Here is a 23025-nt window from a genome sequence, read left to right as displayed (position 1 = left end):
GCTTCCTGAGGCCGTTCCCGCCCTTTTCTTTTGGGAACCAATCATCAAGCTTGCTTTCGGACCAATCAACAGCCTCGGCTCTAGGCCCCGCCCAGGAGCCTGGAGGCCGGTGGCGCCATGTTCCAGGGGCAGCGTGGTTGGTTCTGTCGCAGCGTCAGTCAGGACTTGAGGCAGTTGTGGGGTAGGAAGACGGGTGGGGCGGGACGTGGGAGCCAGTGTCCCTGGAAGCCCTCCTCCGCCTGCGTGCGGGTTGGGGACGCTTGCCCTGCCCTGCCCGGCGCTCACACGTGCCCTTGCCTCCACAGTGGACGAAGGCGGGACAGTGAGCGACGCCCAGGCCGCCGACTTCCTGTTCAGCTGTGATGCCTCGCACCCGGACACGCTGAGGTACCCCGGGGTCACCGCTAGAGCCTTTCCTGTCATCGTGTGCCTAGAGCCACGAACGGAAGTAGCAGTCCAGTGATCAACACGGGGGTGGGGTGGGGGGACGGGGACAGCATGTTTGCAGCCCTAGACGTGGGCCCTTTTCCTTCCTTCCGCCCTGGTCTTCTACCTGTCACTCCAGTCTCTAACAGAATCCTGGCTTTGAGTGTTCAGCTGTCACGTGGAAACTTGAGGGTTTCTACTCCATGTGTCTCAACCAGATATCACCTTAACCCCCGGAGTACGTCCTGAATTCTGCAAGCCGAAAATCTACCCATTTTTTTCTCTTCCTTTCCTTTCCTTTCCTTTCCTTTCCTTTCCTTTTTTTTCCTTTCCTTTCCTTTCCTTTCCTTTCCTTTCCTTTCCTTTCCTTTCCTTTCCTATCCTTTCCTTTCCTTTTCTCCTTCTCTCTCTCTCTCTCTCTCTCTCCTCTCTCTCCTCCCTTTCTCTCCCTCTTCCTCCCTTCCACCCTCGCTTCCTCCCTCCCTTTCCTTCCTTCCTTTTCATTCCTTCCTTCCTTCCTTCCTTCCTTCCTTCCTTCCTTCCTTCCTTTCTTCCTTTGGTCTATTTTTTCTGAGACAGGCTCTTGCACTGTAGCCCAGGCTAGCCTTGAACCTCATGCTCTTCCTGTCTTGGCTTACCAAGTACCAAGATTTACGGCTTGTGTTAACAGACTGGACTTTCTGGCGTCTTAACCAACTCCTATTGCCACTCATGAATTGGTGCCTAATACCACGGAGCCGATTCCAGTGACAGTACTTCATCCTATTGCTGCTTTTACTAGCACTGTAATTGCCCCTTTCCAGGCTGTCACAGGAGCCTCTCAAGAGATTACGCTGCCTCCATATGTGCACCTTCATAATTGCTATTAAGAGCTTACTGAGCAGAGATCTGCTCCTGGTCTGCCCCCACCCCACCACCTACAGGGTTAGACTTAACTAAAGCCTCTTTAATCTTCCATGCCTTTTGTAAGTTAGTCTACCTAAAGTGTCATTATTGTTCCTTCATGAATGTCTTTTTTTCTAATGCCTCTCTTTCTTCTCTCCCTCTTTTCACAGGCCTAGAAAAGATGTTTCCTGTATGTGAAGTTCTCTCTGACTGAATGCCCACTCTTTACCTCAGAATTAATTGGTTTATTTTAATGTCAGTAACTATAAGTAAAACTCATTGGGCTGCTGGCTTTCAGCCCACTGTTGATGGCCAGCTAACTACTGTGTTTGGTCTTTTGTAAATTCATAAAATCATTTACCAACTCTAAAGCTGAGATTTGCCTACACTTAGGTCCTCAAACTAAGTAATATACCTCATATGCATTCATTCTTGCTAGGAAAAAAAGGGTCATTGTAAATGTATTCTTTAATGTTAGCATTATCCTAGTTCCAGTCATTTGGTTTTCTTTTGAAAGGTTGAGCTTATTCCTGTCTATTTCATAACCTAGAAGATTTCCTTTCTTCTAGAATATATCAGAGCCTCGAGTACATAGAAGATAATGCTACAGTATTTCATGCCTACTATCTTTCTGCAGTAGCTAATACTGAAATGAAAAACTCAGTGGTCTTAGGCAATTTTGTTCTTCCTCCTGCATGTCTGCAAAAAGGTTAGCAAAGATCATAAACCCATCTGTTTGACAAATCCAGCCAATCCCTATTAAGATAACTATATTAAATCTTACCAGTTTCTGTTCTCAGTTGGAAATTCTGTGGTTTGTTTTTTTAGCTTTTTGGTGTTTTTCTTTTTCTCTTTTTCAATATCTAACTCTGTATCCCAGTTTCCTGAGTCCTGGGATTGTAGGTGTGAACCAGATATGCACAGACATTTTTGAATCATTTAATATAAGTGGAACAAATATGAACTTGGGAGTCATATACTTTGAGGGAATATTCTGGCTTTCTTTATTCACACGGTCATTAAGGTTTCTTTGTTTGCCAGGTCACAACCCAGGTGCTGGAGTTCAATGGTGAATAAGACAGAGTCAGATATTACCCTCAAAGTCAAGTGCTTACCAGCTTAGAGACAACACTTAATTTGTTTTTATGGAGGATTTTAGTTTTGGGTTTTTTTTTTTTTTTATAATATTTGTTTTGAGGCAGGGTCTTAATGTGTGATCCTGGTTGGCCTGGAACTCACTATATAAACCAGGCTGTCCTCAAACTCACACAGATTCACCTGCCTCTTGTCCCCTCACCAGGTGAAAGGGTTAAAGATGTGCGCCACCATACCTAGCAGTTTTGTGATCTAACATGCTATTGACTTCTTCCAAGTGATTTTTAGGATAAAATGAGGTAATAGATTAAGGTATATGACATGTGGTAAGTATTTGATAAATGTGCTGTTTGCTAGTGTTGAATCTCTTCACTCTGATATTTGTTATGATAATAAATTCATATTTGTATTTTCATTATACTTTTGAAAGTACTTTCACATTATCTCAACAACCATATGAAATGAGAAGGAAAAGTAAGTGAACTGTTTTTGAGATTGGTCCTTGCAGTTTTCCCTGCTTGGAACATGTTCATAGCATGTTTGTCCAAAGCTTAACCTGGGTGATCTACCTAACCTTATAGATCTAATTTTTGTAGGTCTTTCATTAGTTACTCAGTTCTTTTTAAAATTACTTTATTTTGTATGTGTTTTGCCTGCCTGTGTGTCAGTGCCCCGCAGTGGTACCTGGTACTCGAGCTGGCCAGAGGAGGGCGTCAGATCCCCAGGATATAACTGGAGTTACAGCGCCACCATGTGGGTGCTAAGAACTGAACCAGGGTCTTCTGGAAGGGAATGCAGTGTTCTTCTGAGCCACCTCTCCATCTCCTAGTCACTCAGTTCTTGATAAAGATTTTGTTTATCCTAAATCCTATGTCCATTTCTAGAAAGACAAACTGAAGCTGTTTGCAGATTTCTAGTGAGGAAAAATGTTAAAAAAACAAAGCAGAACAAATAAAAAACTTTGTTATTTTCCTAGAAGAATCATTAGAATCTTCAAAGATTGGTTTCTTGTAACTAGTGTTCCAGCACAACCTAGTTATAACACTAAACTAATGACTTATGACAAAATTGGTTTGTTAAAAATAACCTTCTCCCTCTTCCCTCCTCCCTTCCTATTTAAACCTCTCTTTCATTCTTGAGATTTGGGTCTTGTTATGTCACTCTGGCTGACCTGGTACTAATTTTGTAGCTCAGGCTAGCTTCAAATTAATGGTCATCCTCCTGCCTCAGCCTCCTGAGAGCCAAAATTATAGATATGTACCATCATGTCTAGCAATTTATTAAAAATTCTGAGGCAAGTTTTTGCTATGTAACCTCAACTGGCCTAAAACTCTTCTTTGAGGAGTTTGTATTACAGAATGATTATCCAATTCATTAACCTTATTTTAAATTAAAACTACTATTTTATCTTTGAGTTTAATATCTTCTATTAACATATTTCATTTGAAATGAGAATATACTCCTTTAAAAAAAAAAAGGTATGCTCCTGTCTTAGTTACTTTTCCATACTGTGATAAAACACCATGATCAAAGAAACTTATAAAAGGAAGTGTTGATTTTTGGTTTATGGTTCCAGAGAGATAGGAGTCCATGACTGTCATAGTGGGGAGTATGGCAGGCAGGCATATGGTACTAGAGCACCAGCTGAGAGCTCACATCTGAATCCACAAACAGGAAGCAGAGACCATTGGGAATTGCACAGTCCCTTGAAACCTCAGATCCATTGCTAGTAACATACTTCTCCAATGAGGATCCTTCCTAAGCAGTTTCACCAGTAACACACTTCCTCCAGTGAGAATCCTTTCCAAACAGTTCTACCAACTGGGGACCAAACATTCAAACATGAGCCTGTGGGGACCATTCTCATTCAAACCAGGATAGTGTATTTATCTACTTAGAGCAGTATGGCCTAGTAGATGTGTAAGATGCTACTGTGAACTAGATGGGTTTTAAAGGTCTTAGTAGCCATATTAAAAAGAAACAGGCAAGCTGGGCATTGGTGGTGCATGCCTTTAATCCCAGGACTTGGGAGGATCCACCAGAGACAGGCAGATCTCTGTGAATTCAAGGCCAGTCTGGTCTACAGAGCGAGTGCCAGGACTGTTAGGGAGAAACCTGGTCTCAAATCCCCCTCCCCCCAAAAAAAACCAGGCAAAATTAATTTTAAGAATATATCTTTTTAACCTAATAGTGAAAAGATAATCATTTCAGTATGTAGTCAACCTGAAAATTATTAAAATATTTTGCATTCTTTCAGATACCAAATATTCAAAACCCAGTGCTTATTTTACACATATACCATACCTCAATTTGACTAAGCATACATTTACAATTGCTACCATATCAGCAAAAGTCTAGTGTATTTAGACCCCTTTTGTCTTCCAGTGGGCTGTTGTGGAGAATTTTGAGATTATTAAGATGATAAATGTCACCAGACATACTAAATTTTATAGAATTCTGTCTATTAGACATTGTTTATCTACTTTTTAGTAAAATAAATTAATCAAGAACCCCAGTTCTATACACTCAATAGTTTTATGAATTTTATGGCGACAGTTGTCTTATTTAATAATACTTGGCATATCTGATAAAGTAATATATACTAGTAGGAAAAATAAGGTCAGGGAAATGGCTCAATGAATAAGAGGATTTGCCCGGCATAAGAACCTGAATTTGAATTCCTAACATCCACATGAAAACTAGGCATGGTCATGAGTACCTATAACCCCAGCAGTTGGGAGATGGGGACAGTGAGAACTTAGGAGCTTGCTGGTCAGCCAGTCTAGCTGAACCAATGGGCTTCCTGTTCAGTGAGGGCCCCTGTCTGAAGGCAGTAAAGCAGAGGAAAATTCTCAGTGCTCCCCTCTGCATGCTATATGCATGTTCATGTGCATGCAACCACATAAACTTACACAACAAACACATGTACACACATGCATACCACATACCAAGAAAAAGTCTACAATAATGATCTTCACAATGTACTAGGATTATATGGAGAGTGGGTTGGAAATGTTAATTCCTAGGCTTTTCAATGTGCTGGCTCAGTAGGAATCTGGTTATTTTTATTCAAGTAGAATAAATATAACCCACAAGTTTCAAATGTTATGTAAAACTCAGAAATTACTTTAAAAAATATTGGACTTGTTTTTCTCACTACAGAAATACGAAGAAAAATTGGTAGTTTTATTTGGGAAGAAGATGAAAATTTTCTGGTAGAAAAGGTAAGAGGAAATTAAAATACTTGATTGGTATGTACAGTTTCAAAACTTTTGAAGGCAGTATAATTTGGGACATATGCATCAATAAGCCAGATTAAGGAATTTAAAGAGGAGGATGCTTTTATTGAATATTACCTGGTTTGACATTGTCTTTACATAATAAATTGGCAAAATTGGAATATTTATAAATGAAACCATTCTTAGAAGAACCTTGAGTGTAGGCTTAGTATGCAAGAAGCCCTGGATTCAGTTCTCAGCCCAGCATAAAAACCAGACATGGTGGAATAAAAGAAAAGGAAAGAAGAACCTTGAGGGTGGGGGTAGAACACGTGGTAGAATGACTCCTTAACATACAAGGCCTTCTGTTCAATTCCTAATACTGGAAAGATAACTGAAGAACATTGGTTTCTTTAGTCAGTGATACAGAGCAACAATAGGTGAGCAACAATTGCTGGTGTAGAGGCTGATGAATTCTTATGCTATACCATTTGTTAAATGTTTTGATGAATATTCCTTAATAGATATGTGCAATACTGCTTTTTAGTTTTTGCCATTCTACTTAAATTTGTCTGTTTTTTACTTCAAAATCTTTATGCAATAGCCATTTATGGATAATTTCAGCATCAAAAAAAGACAGTATACAAAAAGGAATCAATTAGTTCATAGTGCTAATCCAAAAGCAGAAAGAAGAAAAGACAGAGGGAAAAAAGAGAAGAAAGCGGTGGTATAAGTAAAAATTTTCATAATAGTAATAGTAGCTAAGAGAAATAGAAAGGATGGTAAAATAGAAAATACTTCCTTGGGCCAGCGAGGTGGCTCAGTGAGTAAAACTGCTTGATGCACAACCACAATAACTAGGGAGGTTCCATAATTGAAGGAGAGAACCAACTCCAACAAGTTGTCCTCTGACATTCATATGATGCTGTTTCATATTTGGTGCCTTGTCTTCAACGCACACACAGGCACATCCATACATGCACATGTGCACTTAAAATATGCATTCTGTAGCTGCCAATATTATAATTGACTCAGACAAGAGCCATTAATAAATGTTAAAACTATGATCCCAAATTATCACCCACAGATTACATGCCAATTACAAAGGCAAGCAATATTTGCAAATGGACAGATCTGGAAGATACCCCTTTAACCAAATGATCAAATTGGTGTCACTAATACTGGAATAACCTCTCATTATGCTTAGTCTGTTGTTATATAATAAATACGTAATATTGTCTATGCTTCATTCTTATTCAAAATCTTAACCAAGATCCAAATATGAGTTAATCACATGAATTCAAGAAGTGCCTATGCCACAAGTCAGTCAACTGGCCTGACCTCTATAGCGACTGTCACACAAAAGTAGGAGAATTGTTCTAAATTGAAACACAACAACCAAATGTGATGTATAAACCTTGATCAGAGTCTCTCTCTATATATTTTAACATAAAAGAAGCATTTTTAATATAAAAGGCACAGTGGCACTGACACTGGCTTTAAATCCTAGCACTTGGGAGGCAGAAGCAAGCAGAACTCTGTGAGTTCCGGACCAGCCAGGCCTTCATAGTGAAACCCTGTCTCATAACAACAAAAGAGGCATTTTGAGAGCAACTGGGAATATTAGATAATAATGATTTGTTAAGTTCTCTTAAAGTATGATAATGGCAGTATAAAGATAAAAATACATTTTTGAGAAAATTCTTGCTAGATCTTAAGGAATAGAAATGATGTTTTCATATGGTCTCATAAAACTAAAAAAGCACATTCAAGGTAGCAAAAATATATCTAAGTGCAAGGTATATAGTATTTTTGTACTACTTTAATTTTTAAAATTTATCAGTATGTTATTATTTTCAGACTGAAAAAAATAGAAAAATCTCTGTTTCCACAGCCAAGTAATTAATTTATACATTTCATGTTCCTTTCATTAATTAAATTTTATTTTTTTGTGTGTATGCATGTACATGCCACAATATACATATGGAAGTCAGAGGACAACTTGGAGAAGCTGGTCCTCTCCCTTTACCCTGTGAGCTCCAGAAATCATACTCGGGTTATCAGGATTGGCAGTAAGCACTCTTGGTTGCTGAGCTGTCTCACTGGACCCACTAATTTGTTTTTATTTCCCAAAGTATCATCATTTGGAAATCATAGTCTCTTTAGGATCTTTAACTTGGACATATAAGTTCTGAAAATCTATACTCTCTGATTTGTCAGTGTTTCTACACAAGTGATGATAGATTTTTAAAAACTAATTGTTCAGCATACCAGTAATTTGGAACTTAAGAGAAACCTAAAGATCATTTAATTTTATAAATAAAAATGTTGATGTAAACAGGAGATTTAAAAAACTTAGTACATAGTACATGTAGTAATCAGATATTAGCACAATGAAACCAAATTTTCTTAGGCTCAATCTAAATGTCATTTTTGTTTAAAAAAAAAAAAAAAAGGCTGGATGGACAGATGATCAGAGGTGAAGAGCACTTCCTGCTCTTCCAGAGGGCCAGAGTTCAGTTCACCATGGAACTACCAGCACCTACCTCAGGTGCTTCACAGCTGCCTGTAACTCTAGCTCCAGAAGCTCTAATGAGCTCTTCTGGCCTCTGTGGACACTTACATGCACTTGGCATACACTTGACATACACAGGCAGATAGATAAATAAAAATAAAATAAAAACATTAATATAACATACTTCTATTGATTATAAAGGATCTTGTCAATTTCTTCAAAGTACTTATCAGTATGCATTAGCTAATTATAAATCTGTAACCACGTATTATATAAGTTATGTTATCAAATGAAAATAACAAGGATAAATCTGGAAAGTAATTTGGAGTATTACTATTGCTTAAGAAAGATTTATGATCGAAATATGGAATTTCTAATGACATTCTGTTAAACACATTAGGTACAAGCATCTGAGTCATTTTTACAAATGTTTTGGAAAAGCTTAGTATGCTTTTAGTTCAGTTACAACTTCAGAGGTAAACATCTCCATCACCATCACTTTAAAGTGGAAACAATTCATTCATGTTTTTAAATTTGATTTGTAGCTTACAAAGAAGTGGGAGAATCCTGAGGTCAAGGATTTTAAGAAAGCTTTATGTTTGTAATACTTGGTTTTCTTCCTTCTTTCCTTTCTGTATTCTTTTTCTTCCCTCAAAGTTCACTTACCTGCTACAAATATAGCTGGCATTTAAAATTTTGATTTTCCTTCTAAAAGCATGATTATATATATGAAATTTCATAAGCTTCCCTCTAGTTACAATGACTAGAACTAAAAGAATAAATTTAAATAGCTTTTGATTATATTTTAATTTAAAAATTAATGATTAGATAATTACTGTGCTATGATTTTTTTTTGTTATTTACAGCATGACAGAATAACATCAAATGAAAGGGAAAGCAGTGAGCCAACAACAGAACACAAAAAAGAATTGTCTGAAAGGTATTGAGTTAATATGCTTCATTGGTATTCACATTGAATGTAGAAATCTTTGAGCTTGATTGTATATTTTAGTTTCACAGTTCCTCTGAGATTGCTACTGTCATTATCACCATTCTCAATTATAGAAAAAGAGATCTAAGATTAAAAAGTTTAATTTGTCCAAAGTCATATGAACTTTTATTTAAAAAAGTAGAAGTGAGGCTTGAGAGATGACATAGTGATTACTAGTACTTGTTTCTCTTACAGAGTACCTGGGTTTGTTCCAGAGGATCTGACACTCTTTTGACCCCTGAGAGCACCAGGCACACATGTAGTGCACGTACAGGCAAGACATACACAGAAGACATAAATAAATACATAACAAAATAAGGTGATGAAATATTGATGAAGTCACCTAATAGTAACCTCTGCCCTCCACATACATGCTTGTATATGTGTGCACTCACACTAACACTCACACAAATATACATGTATATATAACAAAATACAAGGCATGGTACTTATTAGGCATAATCTTGGCATTATAGGGGTTAAGATGAACACCAGGCTAGCCTGGGCTACTTAGCCTACATAGGAAGACTGTCATGTTTTTTAAAAAATAAAGACCAATTATGTGAATATCCCCTAGGTTTCTGCCTTTTCTTTTTCTTTTTTTGTTTGTTTGTTTGTTTGTTTGTTTTTGTTTTTTTCAAGAGAGTATTTCACTGTCACTGTCCTGGAACTCACTCTGTAGTCCAGGCTGGCCTTGAATTCACAGAGATCATCCTGCCACTGACTTCAAAGTGCTGGGCATTAAAGATGTGTACTACCACTGCCCAGCTTGGCCTTTTATTTTTCAATTTCCTTTTTTTAATTGGGAATTTCATAATGCACATAATGATTTTCGATCAAATCCACCCCCACCTTTCCTCTAATTCCTTAACTCCCTGCCCCTCCCCGATTTCATGTATTCTCTCTCTGTATAGTCTTGGCTGTTCTTGAACTCACTTTGTAGACCAGATTGGCTTCAAACTCACAGAGATCCACCTGCCTCTGCCTCCTGAATGCTGGGATTGGAGGTGTGCACCACCATGCCTGGTGCTTCTCCCTTGCTTTGAAAACCCACTGGCTCTACTTAGGGCTGTCATTATGTGCATCTACTGGAGCATGGGCAGCCTTCCAAGGGCTGCAACTCTGATGAAAATTTATTCTACCTCTTGTAGCAGATATCTATGGCCAACAGCTTCTCAGCTTCTGAGCTAGGGTCAGGGTTTTATGAGCCCCTCTTCTATCCATGCTGGGATTTTGGCTGGCTTGATCTTATGTAGTCCTATGTGTTATGAATAAGCATGTGGGGAACCTTGGCAGATTCCATGGCAGGCAAGGGTGACCGAGGCAGGGGACAACATACCAGGCAGGCAGAGCTTAGTGAGAAGTTTAATAGAAAGGAAAAGCAGGGGGGAGGTCAGAGAAAAGAGGTAAAGAGACACAGAGACAGAGAGAGGACAGAAGAGAAAAGGGAGACAGGAAAAGTCCTGTCTGCCCTAGATCATCAGGAAAGAGAAAGAGAGTGTTAAGTGGGCAGGAGTCTTTCTTTTAAAGGGGTCCTTTGCACCTGCATGCTGGCCAGAGTACTGCCTGAGTGTATTCTGCCAGGTGACAAGGGCAGGCCAGAGTAATGTCTGAATCCTTTCACTATACATATTGTCATAGCCACTGTGAGTTCATATGTTCCATAGCTCTATCATGTTATGGTAAAGAACTCTACTACATCTGTAGAGCTTTTTTTTTTTTTTTTTTTTTTGTGGAGCCACCAGATGGTGGAATATGAACATAAATAAAATATACCTTGAACTATATCTATGAAGCATTACTTACTAAGTGGTAGTAAGCATATACTAAATGGTATGCTATTATTGAACAATTGCTAAGTATTTGTGAGCAGTTCACAGTATTTTATTTGATTATCACAGCTTAGATATGCAATCAGTACCATTCATTTTACAATTGAAAAACAGTGCTAAATAATTTATTCAGTTTTATTCAGAAAGTACAGCTGAATTTGAAACCATGTGTGAGTCCAAACTTTTAACCATTGTGCTATTTTCCTTTCGACAAATATTCCTCAGATTTTAAAGTCACGTGCATTTTAACTTTTTGTTGTTGTTTTAAATTATTTTAATATAAATATAAAGGCTGGGGATGTAGCTCAGTGTTACAGTGGTTATGTAGTGTGCATGGAACTCTGGGTGTGATTCCTAGCACTGCAAAACCAGGTATACCGATGTATGCATGTAATCACAGCACCTTGGAGGTGAAGACAGGATTAGAAGTTCAAGGTTATCCTCAGCTACATAGCTAGTTTGAGGCCAACCTGGGTTTTATAAGACTATTTTTAAAATGCCAAAATTTAAAAAAAATGTAAATCCATTTAATTCATGAAAACAAGACATATAAAAAAGAAATTTAAATTAGAAATAATTCTATCACTCAGTAGAATATGTCTCTCCTCTCTTACAGTAAGACACAATTTGTAGAACTGAGGTCATCTTGAAGTCCCTTGAGTTTGCATTTAATATTCTATCAACATATTTCTGTAAGATTGAAAACCTTACTTGATGTTATAACTTAGTGTTAGGATTAAACTGTTAGAAAGAGAAGCTATAATTCCAGGAAAGGAGTAGACCAGAAATTGCCCTGCATCCGTGAGCTTTATTAGGAGGGAGAGCCTCACAATTATGATGGGGCATGACCAGCCTGAAATGGGAAAGCATTAAGAGGGATAGTACATCACACCAGCATGGTGTGAAAGCAATGAAGGAGGCTTGAACATGTATCAGACACAATGTAACAGGAACTTAAACTTGGGAGGAGTTCAAGTAAGAGGTGGATGTGGCCAACAACATGGGACAGGATGAGCATGGGACCCGGAGAGAGAAAGTCAGAAGTCCTTTACTTGAAGAGGTAGTGAGCTCAAACCCAGTTTCATCAGAGGAAGGCATCAGAATTGTTTGTTCCATGACTCCATCTTATTGTTACAACAAAGGGGATCTGGCAAGTCATGCTGGGATGTCTTAGGGTTTTCATTGCTGTGAAGAGACACCATGACCACAGCAACTCTCATAAGGAAAACATTTAATTGAGGGGGCTCACTTATAGTTTCAGAGGTTCAGTCCATTATCACCATGGTGGGGAGCATGGCAGTGTGCAGGTGGATGTGGTGCTGGCTACATATTGGCTTGCAGGCAATAAGAAGTCAACTGACACAAAAGACAGAGAGAGAATATTCAAATTAACAACATCAGAAATGAAAAAGGGGGACATAACAGCAGACACTGAGGAAATCCAGAGAATCATCAGGTCATACTTCAAAAACCTGTACTCCACGAAAACTTTAAGGAGATAGACAGTTGTCTAGATAAGTACCATATACCATCTGACAGAGGGCTAATCTCCAAAACATACAAAGAACTCAAGAAATTACAAATCAAACTATCAAATAATCCAATTAAAAAATAGGATACAGATCTAAACAGAGAATTCTCAACAGAAGAAACTCAAATGTCCAAAAGACACTTAATGAAATGCTCAACATCCTTAGTCATCAGGGGAATGCAAATCAAAACCACTCTGAGATTCCGTCTTACACCAATCAGAATGGCTAAGATCAAAGACACCAGTGACAGCTTATGCTGGAGAGGATGTGGAGAAAGGGCAGCACTCCTCCATTGCTGGTGGGACAACAAACTTGTATAACCACTGTGGAAATCAGTATGGCAATTTCTCAGAAAATTAGGGACCAACCTACCTAAGACCCTGGAATACCACACTGTTGGGGATATACCCAAAGGAGCCACCATCACAACATAAGGACATTTGCTTAACTATGTTCATAGCAACATTATTTCTAATAGCCAGATCTTGGAAACAACCTAGATGCCCCTCAACTGAAGAATGGATAAAGAAAATGTATATTTACACAATGGAGTACTACTCAGTGGTAAGAAACAATGATGTCCTAAAATACACAGGGAAATGGACAGAACTAGAAAAAAAAACATCCTGAGTGAGGTAACCCCAAGCCAGAAAGACAAATATAATTTGTATTCATAAGTGGATACTAGACATAAAGCAAAAGATACCCAGCCTATAATCCACAACTCCAGAGAAGCTAGAACCCTCTTCCAGAAACAGATGGAAGCAGATGCTGAAATCCACAACTAACCAATGGGCCAAGCTCCTGGAATACAATCGAAGTGAGGGAAAAGTGATAATATGAACAACGGAGTCAAGGCCTTGATGGGGGGACCCACAGAAACAGCTGACCCAAGCTAATGAGAGATAACTGATTCAGGTCTGATAAATGGGGAACCTGCACAAGACCGAACTGGACTCTCTTAATATAGGTGACAATGGTGTGACTGGGACAATATATGAGGCTACTGGCAGTGGGTTCAAGACCTAACACTAATGAACAAACTGACTTAGTGGAGGCCATTCTAATGGAGAAATACCTTGCCCAGCCTAGACACAGGTGTGTGGGGTGGAGAGGTGCCTTCGTCCTGTTTCAATGAGATGATGGGACAGACTATTAGTAGACTTCCTTGGGGAGGCCTTACCCTCTTTGAAGAACAGATGGGAGGTGGGGGGAGAGTGGGGGTAGCGGGAGGAGAGGAGGAAGTGTAACTGGGGTTGGAATGTAAAAAATAAATTAATAATAAAAAAAGAAGTCAATTGACAAGCTTGTGTGATAAACAGAGTTTGTCAGTTCTCCCCTGAGGACAGACTATAGGGGGAGGAGTGGGCTGATTTCTTTTAGGTGTTAAATAGGCAGGCAGGCCCATGATCTAAGGTAAACATTATTTATTTAAGTTACTTAAAAATTTCATTGTATTTCACGGTTTTCCCAACCTTGTTTCTTTTTGCTATGCTGAAGTATGGAGAATTGTACTAGTTAATATAATCTCAATTGTTTAAATATTGACTAACAAAAGACTAGGACCATTTATAGAGTGTACTGTGCATTTCTTTTGTCATATGTAAGATTTCACATGTGTATGCATATGTGTATTGATTATGATGTATATAATAAATTATTTCACATTTTGACAAGCTGGGGTTTGAACCCAGTTTCATGTTTGTTAGGGAAAAGCCCTACCATTGAGATATATTCCTAGCCCTACGTTATCTCATTATAAATTGTTACTATGCTTTGGGGGATATTGAGATGACCCAGGCCTGTATTCAATAGTTGTTTGGTTTGTGAAATAGCTAAGGAAACCGAAAGTAGGTATGTGGGCCCTGTTCTTTCTTAGTATCACAAAAGAATGCTCACAATTAACATTTTTCACCAAGTAAGACTAAAACCTCATTAAAGAAGTGTTCAATTACTATATACATTGTCTGGAATAAATCTCCATTTGTAATATAAATTAAAAATCAAATATAAACATGACTTTCTGTATATCCCATTTTTTTATAGTGCAGAGAATCATTTTGTAAGGACTCCAGTACCAGAAAAGCAGATGTACTTTCCTCTTCAGAATTATCCAGTGAACAACATGGTAACAGGTAATCCGAAGTAAAATTTAGAGTAAGCTCAGCTAGGAAAGAAACAAGGGGACTGGTTAGAACAAGTTGTTATCAAGCAGAGCCTTTTCTTCTACCAGGGTGATAGGAGAGGTGCCATTTATCTAAAACATTTACCTATAGAATGGACCGATCATGGGCTTCATATTTTCTGTGCCAAGACAGAGGTCTCTAGATAGGAGGGATGTTTGCTCTTGCTTGTATGAGACAGTTGCAGTTTATTTCTGACACTCAGGGATCAGTTCTTTTGTTTTTGTCTTTGTAGTCTGGAGGTTGAACCCAGGGCCTCATACATACCTAAGATCAGGGTTCACTATGGAGCCAGACAGCTGGGCCCTTTCTGTGGACTACTCACCAGCCATGTAACACAAAACTTTCCCTTTCCTCTGAGACCTGTAAGGAGGGACCCTCCTTGCTGCCTTGGAGGACTGAACTCTGCTCAAAGCCCCCACCATGTTGCTGTCTGTCTGTGTGTTTATGGTGTTAATTCTTCTAATGAAAGGTTTCAGATTAGGGGTGGTTCAGGAGATATGCTGAACGGGTTATTGAAGACTGTGGAGTTACTGTCATGGACAGACAGGCGGGCAACAGCATAGTAAAGGCTTTGGGGGCAGTTTGGGCCCCAGCACCAGACAAAGACAACATGGCTGAGATAGAGGAACCAGAGCCCACATCGCAGAAGTAGGGTTTCTTTTTATACTTTCTGAGGATCGGGGTGGTCTCCTAGATGTAGCCAGCTGTTCTTTAATTTCTAGGCATGAGACAGGGAAATGGGTAGCAAGCAGGGTATATGACCACACCCTCTTTGGTGTCAGCTCACCTTCCCAGGTGAGAGATCCTAGCACCAGGAAGTCTGATAGCTGGGAACTTAGATACAGTGTCTCAATAGGGTGCCTGTCAGTATCTAAAAGTGGGAGGCTCCTGCAAAGTATTGTGGCCCCAGTATCAGCTAGATTTTAACATTTTATTGTTATATTTAATAAATCTGTTATCCCAAAGGACAGTGTACCATTCCCCTTGAAGTCCAAATCAGAAACTTTGCATTAAGCACACATTATACCATCGAGTTTTTTCAGTTGACCTATTGAGGGCAGTGACCCAGCCTAGCCTGGTAGGGCTGCCAGAGTCCAGGCTCTGAACCTAATAACTCTAGTAACATTGCTGCTGTTTGACTTTCCCTCCCCTAAATGGGTTAAGTTTCTGAAAATAGAATTAATTGAGAACTTTAGTTACAGAAAATACAAGCTGGAGCTTTGAGTTAGAACAGGGCTTCTCACTTTGGGCACTGCTGACCAAATTGTTCTCTTGACAGAGGTGGATGAGCATCAAATTTCACCATGGTTGTAAGGTGCCAGCCATACAACTTCTTCCCCACAGCTGTGACAACTAAAAATATTTTCAGACTTTGCTAAGTTGCTCCCAAAATACTGGCATTTTGAAATTGCTTTTTATTATCTCCTCAGTTTGATATCAATTGTTATCATCCATAATAAGACATTCTGATTGATAAGTTACATATGTGATAAGTAGAAGAAAGAAAATAATCACTAACAATTTAAATACCTTACTGGCAAAAATTCCAAGTCAAAGGATTCTAATAATTAAATTGAGAACCCCAAATATTTACTGTTTACATATCTATTAGTATGTAGGAAATCATTTCAGAATTCAGAAGTTTAAAATAATGGCCATATATCTGGCATGGGTGCTAGTTTCTATAAATACAAGCATTTGGGGGGCTGATCAAGAAAAGTACTATGAATCTGTAGCCTGGGCTACATGGTGAGTTACAGACTATATTGATTACAATATTGAGACTTCATCTCCAAAACACAAACAAACTCAGGGCCCTGGGCCTGCAGCTTGGTTGGTACAGTGTTTGCCCCGTATTCACAAAGCCTGAGTTTGATCCTCAGCTCTATGGAAACTGTATAATAGTGTCACACCTGTAATTGCTGCACTGCAGAGGTAGAGGCAAGAGCATAAGGAGCTCAAGGTCATCCTCAACCACAACTAGCAAGTTTGAGGTCAGATTGGCATACATCAGGGAAAACAAAAACAAAACCAGAATAATGAATGCTTATCACTTATAGCTTTAGAGGATCAGAGTGCCGGAGTGTATTAAATGATGATGTATTTCAAAATTCCATACATGTTCGGAGAAATTGTCATCAAAGCTACAATCATTCTGAGGCACAACTGGGAGTGGAAAAATCTGCATCAGAGCTTACTCATGAGTGGTACTTGCCAAACCGTAGGGTCCTTGCTGAGTTTTGACCAAACACTTTATATTACATGGAGTTTTATATGCATATGGGCGTTTTGTCTGCCTGTATGCCTGTGTACTTGGTATCTCAAGAGACTAGAGGAGGGCATCAGATACCCTTAAACTGGAGCTATATACAGTTGTGAGCCACCATGTATGTGCTGGGTCCTCTGCAAGAGCAGCCAGTGATCTTAATCACTGCACCATCTCTCCAGCTCCCTGAATGAATATTTTCATAGTAGCTTGTTTCAGAGTAAGAGGTCCAAAGTAATAAGAGAATGTCTAAGACAGAAGCCAGTCCTTGTTTTCAGAAGTGACGTGCCAACACATAGACCAGCCCAAGTAGGAAGTTGTAGGCAAACTTTTCTTTCCTGCCAACCGTTTCCCAAATAATCACACTGAGACTTATTATTAGTTATAAACGCTTGGCCAATAACTCAGGCTTGTTACTAGCTAACTCTTACATTTTAAATTAGCCCATATTTCTTATCTGTGCTCTGCCACATGGCTTGGTACCTTTTCTCAGTACAGCAAGTTCATCTCCTGCTTCCTCTGTATCTCCTTGAGACTCCTTGTTTTCTTCTTCATGCTTTCTTTTTGTCTCCCAGTCCCACTTACCTGTCCAGCTATTGGCCAGTCAGCTTTATTAAGCCAATCACAGTTACATATATTCACTCAGTGTAAAAGAATATTTCATAGGAAGTAGTCAGGGTTTACACAAGTTTGTGAATACTAAGAAATGGAGATCACTCATTCAAGGCCTTTTTAAAGAGTGGTATCAACATAAAAAACCTATGTCAGCATAAGATTATTTATTTGTAGCCACAATGAGTGACCATGATTCAGGAACAAAGATTCAGGTTTCCCCAAATTCCATGCTCCAACATGGTAACCATTTAATGAAGTTTTTATTTTACATTTAAAATTTATCTATTACTAATATGAATATATATATATATATATATATTAGTGTCCATACACATACATACATACATACATGCTGGCACATGATATATGTATGAGCTCATGTACCACAGTGTACATGAACCTTGAGGAGTTGGTTCTCCTTCTACCATGTGGGTACCAGGACCTGGACTCAGGTCATCAGGCTTGGCAGCAAGTAACACTGAGGCATTTCCCCTGCCCAGAAATAGGTATTATCTAAAATACAAGCTTACTTTGTCTGTAGCCCAAAGAGTTGCTTTGGAACTGAATATGTAATTTGCAAGCTGACCTTAGTATTTTTTGTTTTTGATATGTTGTAACAAGTTAACTTATTATTCAGGTAACCATACACACACACACACACACACACACACACACACACACACACACACACACACACGAAGAGTAGGATGAGGTGAAGGGTGATTAGTGGGAATTATACCCAAAGCCTCATGCATGCTAAGCAAGCATTCATCTTAATGCTGTACTAAATGACCATATTTTCTACCATTACAGAAAACACAGTTTGCCCTAGAAAAGTAAAATGAAGTTAAAATGTTGAGAAAAACTTGTGATCAATAGGAGCCCCTGCCAGCAACAGTGTTGAGATGTGTTGAGACAGGAAGGGTATGATGTAATGCCAAAAGCTGGACTGTCCTTGCGGTGTTCTTGGTCTTTCTTTGTAGCATTCTTCCTTCCAGGGGATAGGTCAGAATCTTCCAGAACAAAGAGTCTTGTGTTCTACCATCAATTAGATAAGGGTAGATAAGATCATTTATGATGGTGATGTTTAAAAAAAAAAGTCTTACCTCAAACGAGACAATTGATATTTTCTAGAAACTATAAGTGACCATGGTCTAGAAACAGATTCAGGTCATGCCAAATCCTATGTACTTGTGTGGTAACAGTTTGATGAAGTGAATCATAAAGATACTTTATAAATTCATTGGTGGGAATACCAGGTAGACTGTTGGTTACAGAAGTGGAGGGAACTCTGTCACAGGCCTTGGGTACTCTCTGTGACGTTCTTAGCTTTGGGGTTGGTGGAAGTTCAGGGTCTGCTATGCTAGGGTAATGTATTCCAAAAATGCTAGTCACAAGGATGCTAGATTGGACACAGTGGGAGAGGAGTGTCTAGCAGAGCGGCTATAACATGGCAGCCTCTCTGCAGTCAGAAGTTCTGACCCATTAGTCAGCCCCGCAGAGGGTGTGTTTCCTTTCTGGGAAACTTGTGTTCACAATAACCAGCTCTAAGCCAGAAAAAAAGGGATAGCAGAGTTCCTGTGAGCTGCCTGGGGGAGAGAAAGTCAGAAGAGCTACAAGTCAAAAACTGGATGAAAGCTGAGAAGCATCATGATGGCAGCTTATCCTTGTAGAAATGTATTTGCTAATTAATTTTGTTTTCCTTTCCTGATGCCTTTAGAAACCTTATATAGTGTATGTGTGAGGAGGTCCCTGCAGGTATACAGGCAGGGAAGCAAACTGAACAGAGATAAGAATGAAAACCAGTGCAGGTTGACTTCATCAACCTGAATCAGACTTTGGGGAGTCTAATACCAGGCACTTTATTGTATGCATATTTAAACACAATAGAATTTGGAAAAAGGTCTCCAGGCAACAATAATTCTTGCAAATCCAATCGCAGGTGCACAATAAAGCTTAAGATGTGATTACCTAGCAACTCTTTTAAAAAGACATGTGACCTTGAGGGTAGGTTCAATAGCTAAAAGGTCTAGAATCGAATGTAGTCTCTGTATGATAGCATAGAAGTGAGCAGTACATAAAATACATGTGACATCTCCCCTAAGGATGGGTATGATCTAGGGGGAAGAGTCTGGAATAATCATTTTGGGGAGTTAGAGTGAGGTCTGTCTCTTCAGATAGCAAAAAGGTTACCAGGTTGTTAGCAACCTCCACTCTCAGCTTTCTGGATGGAATGCAGGATATTCCATTTTATCTCCTCCATTGAAGAGACCCATTGTCAGGAGCAGTGTTTGCAGAGCTGCAAATCAGAGCTAGCCAAGCGGCCCCAAGTCCGTACCTAAGTGGGGGAGTGTGGATGAGGGAAAGGCTAGCTATAGATAATAAACAAAGAGAGACAGAATAAAGGTCAGGAGGGCAGATCAGTCAATACTGAAATGCCACACGTTTATTTTTCAACACTTTTATATACCATAACCAAAAAGTAGAACACAGTATCATGTATATGGAACAGACTTTTCTTCCTCACTCATTCCAAGGGTTCAGTAAATGAAAAGATCTGCAGAGGGTGTGGGCCCTCACGCCCCGACTCAGGAAAGGCGCTCCCCCCTCAATCACTCATGAGAAGCGGTCTTGATGCAAAAGCATGAGGTTTTTTTTTTTTTTATATTCCAGTGCACTGGGCTCCACAGCCATACTCCACATGGGGTAGAGGACTGGGAACCCTGGGTACAGGGTTTAGACAGTTTTTATAGGGTTACAACAAAGCCCGCACATTATAAACCAATCATTTCACAGCATCCAGTGCGGACCAATTAATTTGAACTATCCAAGCCCATGCTTAGCCCAGGAAGTCTGCTTTCGATAGGGCTTCTGGGTGGTGTGACAAGGATCATTTCCTGTGTTCACTCACTCACTCACAGGTGCTGTCGTAAAGCGCCCTGTCAAGAATGTGATCTTTTACCTACTCACTGCTAGGGGGCAGAGTCTAGGGAGAGTTAGGCTAAATTTTTCCATCCTTACATAAACACACCTTAGTTCTAAACTTCTTGTTTCCTAGCCTTGAGGTCAGGAGTAGCCATACCTCAGATTCAACTTCTCCTTCCCTAACCTCAATGTCAGGAGTAGGCACACCTCAGATCCAACTTCTCCTTCCTTAGCCTTGACAGTCAGGAGTAGCCACACCTCAGATCCAACTCCTTCCTTAACCTTGACAGTCAGGAGTAGCCACACCTCAGATTCAGGTCTGTTGTTATTTAAACTAAAATGGCTGAAACATCCTTCTGTAGCCACACCTTTGACCTTTAGGTCTTGTGACTTGCTGACAGCTTTGAACTCTCTCCTTGTGCCAAGATGGAGTGCAGCCATCTTTATGGACTCCCACCAACCCATTTGTGATTAGTGTTCCTGATTCTCTTAGTGCTTTTCTGTGAGTCCAAGGCCCTGATGCCCTCTGCATATGTGTGCAGTAAACGTTTAGAAACCTCACATAGTGTCTGTGTGATAAACATTTTCTCCAGTGGTTACACAAGTGCTTATCCATCAGGTGAAGATCATGGATACACTTGGGAATTCACAGCAGTGATTCAAAAAGAGCTCAGGAAATAGATACCAATGATGGAAATAGATTAAAGATACTAATTTTCTATGGCTGGATTCATAATTTTAAACTATGAATTGACTTTATTACTAAAATTATCAAGCTATATATGATGCTATTGACAGTAATTTTAAATGCAGTCATACTTGGGGTCTTCTAGAATTTTAATGTGCAGTGTTTGCTTTTAGATTGCAATTTTAGTGTTAGTATTTAGTATTAGTATAAACCACAAACATTTGTATTACACGTAAAAACAATCATTCCGATGATAAGTAATTGTTACCAAGTTACTGCTTAAGAAATTTGATTCCTTCCCTAAGCTCTCTGCATTTAGGCAGGGTTTCCTTTTTGGCATTCATATCTATTTCAGATTATTAATGACATCAAAATTACACCCATGACTTGTGTTGACTGACAGCAGTATTAACTTTACTGTTAATTTTTCACTAGAGTATCTGAGTTTTGCAGTGCTTGGAAGTGTTGTCTGCTCTGTGGAGCAGATGTACTGTCTGTGCTGTTGGGGGTTGGGTAGAAAGTTCTCAGTGCTTAGTCTGTGCCAGTCATTTTGGTTTCAGTACTTTAATGTTCCAGCCCCAATGTAGACATTCCACTCTCAGTCGTCAAAGTTGCTTATTAAGTATTTGTGCTTTTCAAAAGTGGAAGAAAGGTTAAGTGTGTTGGTTCACACCAATAGTAGGAGAATTTAGGAAGCTGAACAAGGCCAGCCTGGGCTAAAAGTGAGTTTTGGTCTAGCCTAGGTTAAAGCATGAAACCCTGTCTCAAAAAAAATAAAAACAACCATAAAAACAAACAAATTGAATAACAAACAAAACTAGGACAGTGAGGAGGGGAGATGGGTAGAAGAGACAAATATGACCAAAACACAATGATAAATTTGAATGAAAAGGTTGTGATAAAACTCATTATTTTGTAAACTAAGGGGAAAAAAGAAAACAGTGTTAAGGGCTGGGGTCATAGTTCAGTTGGCAGAGTGCTTATCTGGCATGTGCAAAGCTCTGGCTTTAGTCTCTCTTGTTATGTAATAGAGCATGGTTTAGAATGGGGCTGTAATCTCAGCACTGGAGAGGTAGAAGCAGGAAGATCAGGTGTCTTTTGAGAATCTTCTCACCAGTATTACTTTTTCTTTTTAGATCTTAAAAAAAAAACTCCATACAAATTTTAGCTTATAAATCAAAGATAGTGAAAATAAAATAGCATGATAGGATTTCAAATGTATCTATTTCTTTTTGTCTTTATAGGTTATATATCAATTGATGGCTTGGAGAAATTCCTTGGAGAATTACATGATTTCATTCCTGGAAGTTCGGGATATTTGGCATATCATGTTCAAAATGAAATTAACATGTCTGCTATAAAAAACAAATTAAGGAGGAAACTAAGTTAAGCTGTAATTACATCTGGGCATTTATTTTTTGTAAAATATTATGACGTGTATAATTTAAATGAGAATGGAGAAGGAATTATTTACTTTCTCAACATGTGTCCCGAGAAAACTCAGAATCATTTCAGCTCTCCAAATATCATGAGTGCACAATTGCTATGGAATTATTGTCACCCAGACATACTTAAAAGAACTCTCTGTATTGCATTATATTTTTTCTAGGTTCAGTATTGAAATGCTAACTATTAAGATTCTGGTCATGTTATTTTGATTTTAAAAATTAGGATGCTATGCTTGAACTGTGAATGTTTGTTTCTGAACATAGTGAGTCAGGTACCTTATAATCTCCATGGTAGAGCCTGAGCCCAATGCTGTGGCTTATGAGGAAATGAAAACTTGAGAGGGTGTCCTGCCAGAGTGACTAAATGAGGCCCAGCCCAAACTGGAATATGATTTTCCAGACT

General features: G+C 39.0%; 1 protein-coding gene across 1 annotated transcript; it reads left to right on the top strand.

Moving 5' to 3' along the window:
- On the top strand, positions 1-23025 carry Terb2 (telomere repeat binding bouquet formation protein 2). Its single transcript, XM_051183544.1, has 7 exons — positions 1-181; positions 306-387; positions 1881-2020; positions 5569-5630; positions 9006-9079; positions 14541-14629; positions 22419-23025. The coding sequence occupies exons 1-7, from the start codon at positions 118-120 to the stop codon at positions 22562-22564; spliced, it is 657 nt and encodes a 218-aa protein (XP_051039501.1). The 5' UTR covers positions 1-117; the 3' UTR covers positions 22565-23025.

Source organism: Phodopus roborovskii, unplaced genomic scaffold, assembly GCF_943737965.1.
Source record: "Phodopus roborovskii unplaced genomic scaffold, PHOROB, whole genome shotgun sequence".
Lineage (NCBI taxonomy): Eukaryota > Metazoa > Chordata > Mammalia > Rodentia > Cricetidae > Phodopus > Phodopus roborovskii.
Note: the sequence above shows the minus strand (reverse complement) of the source record. Positions and strands in the feature narration are given on the sequence as shown.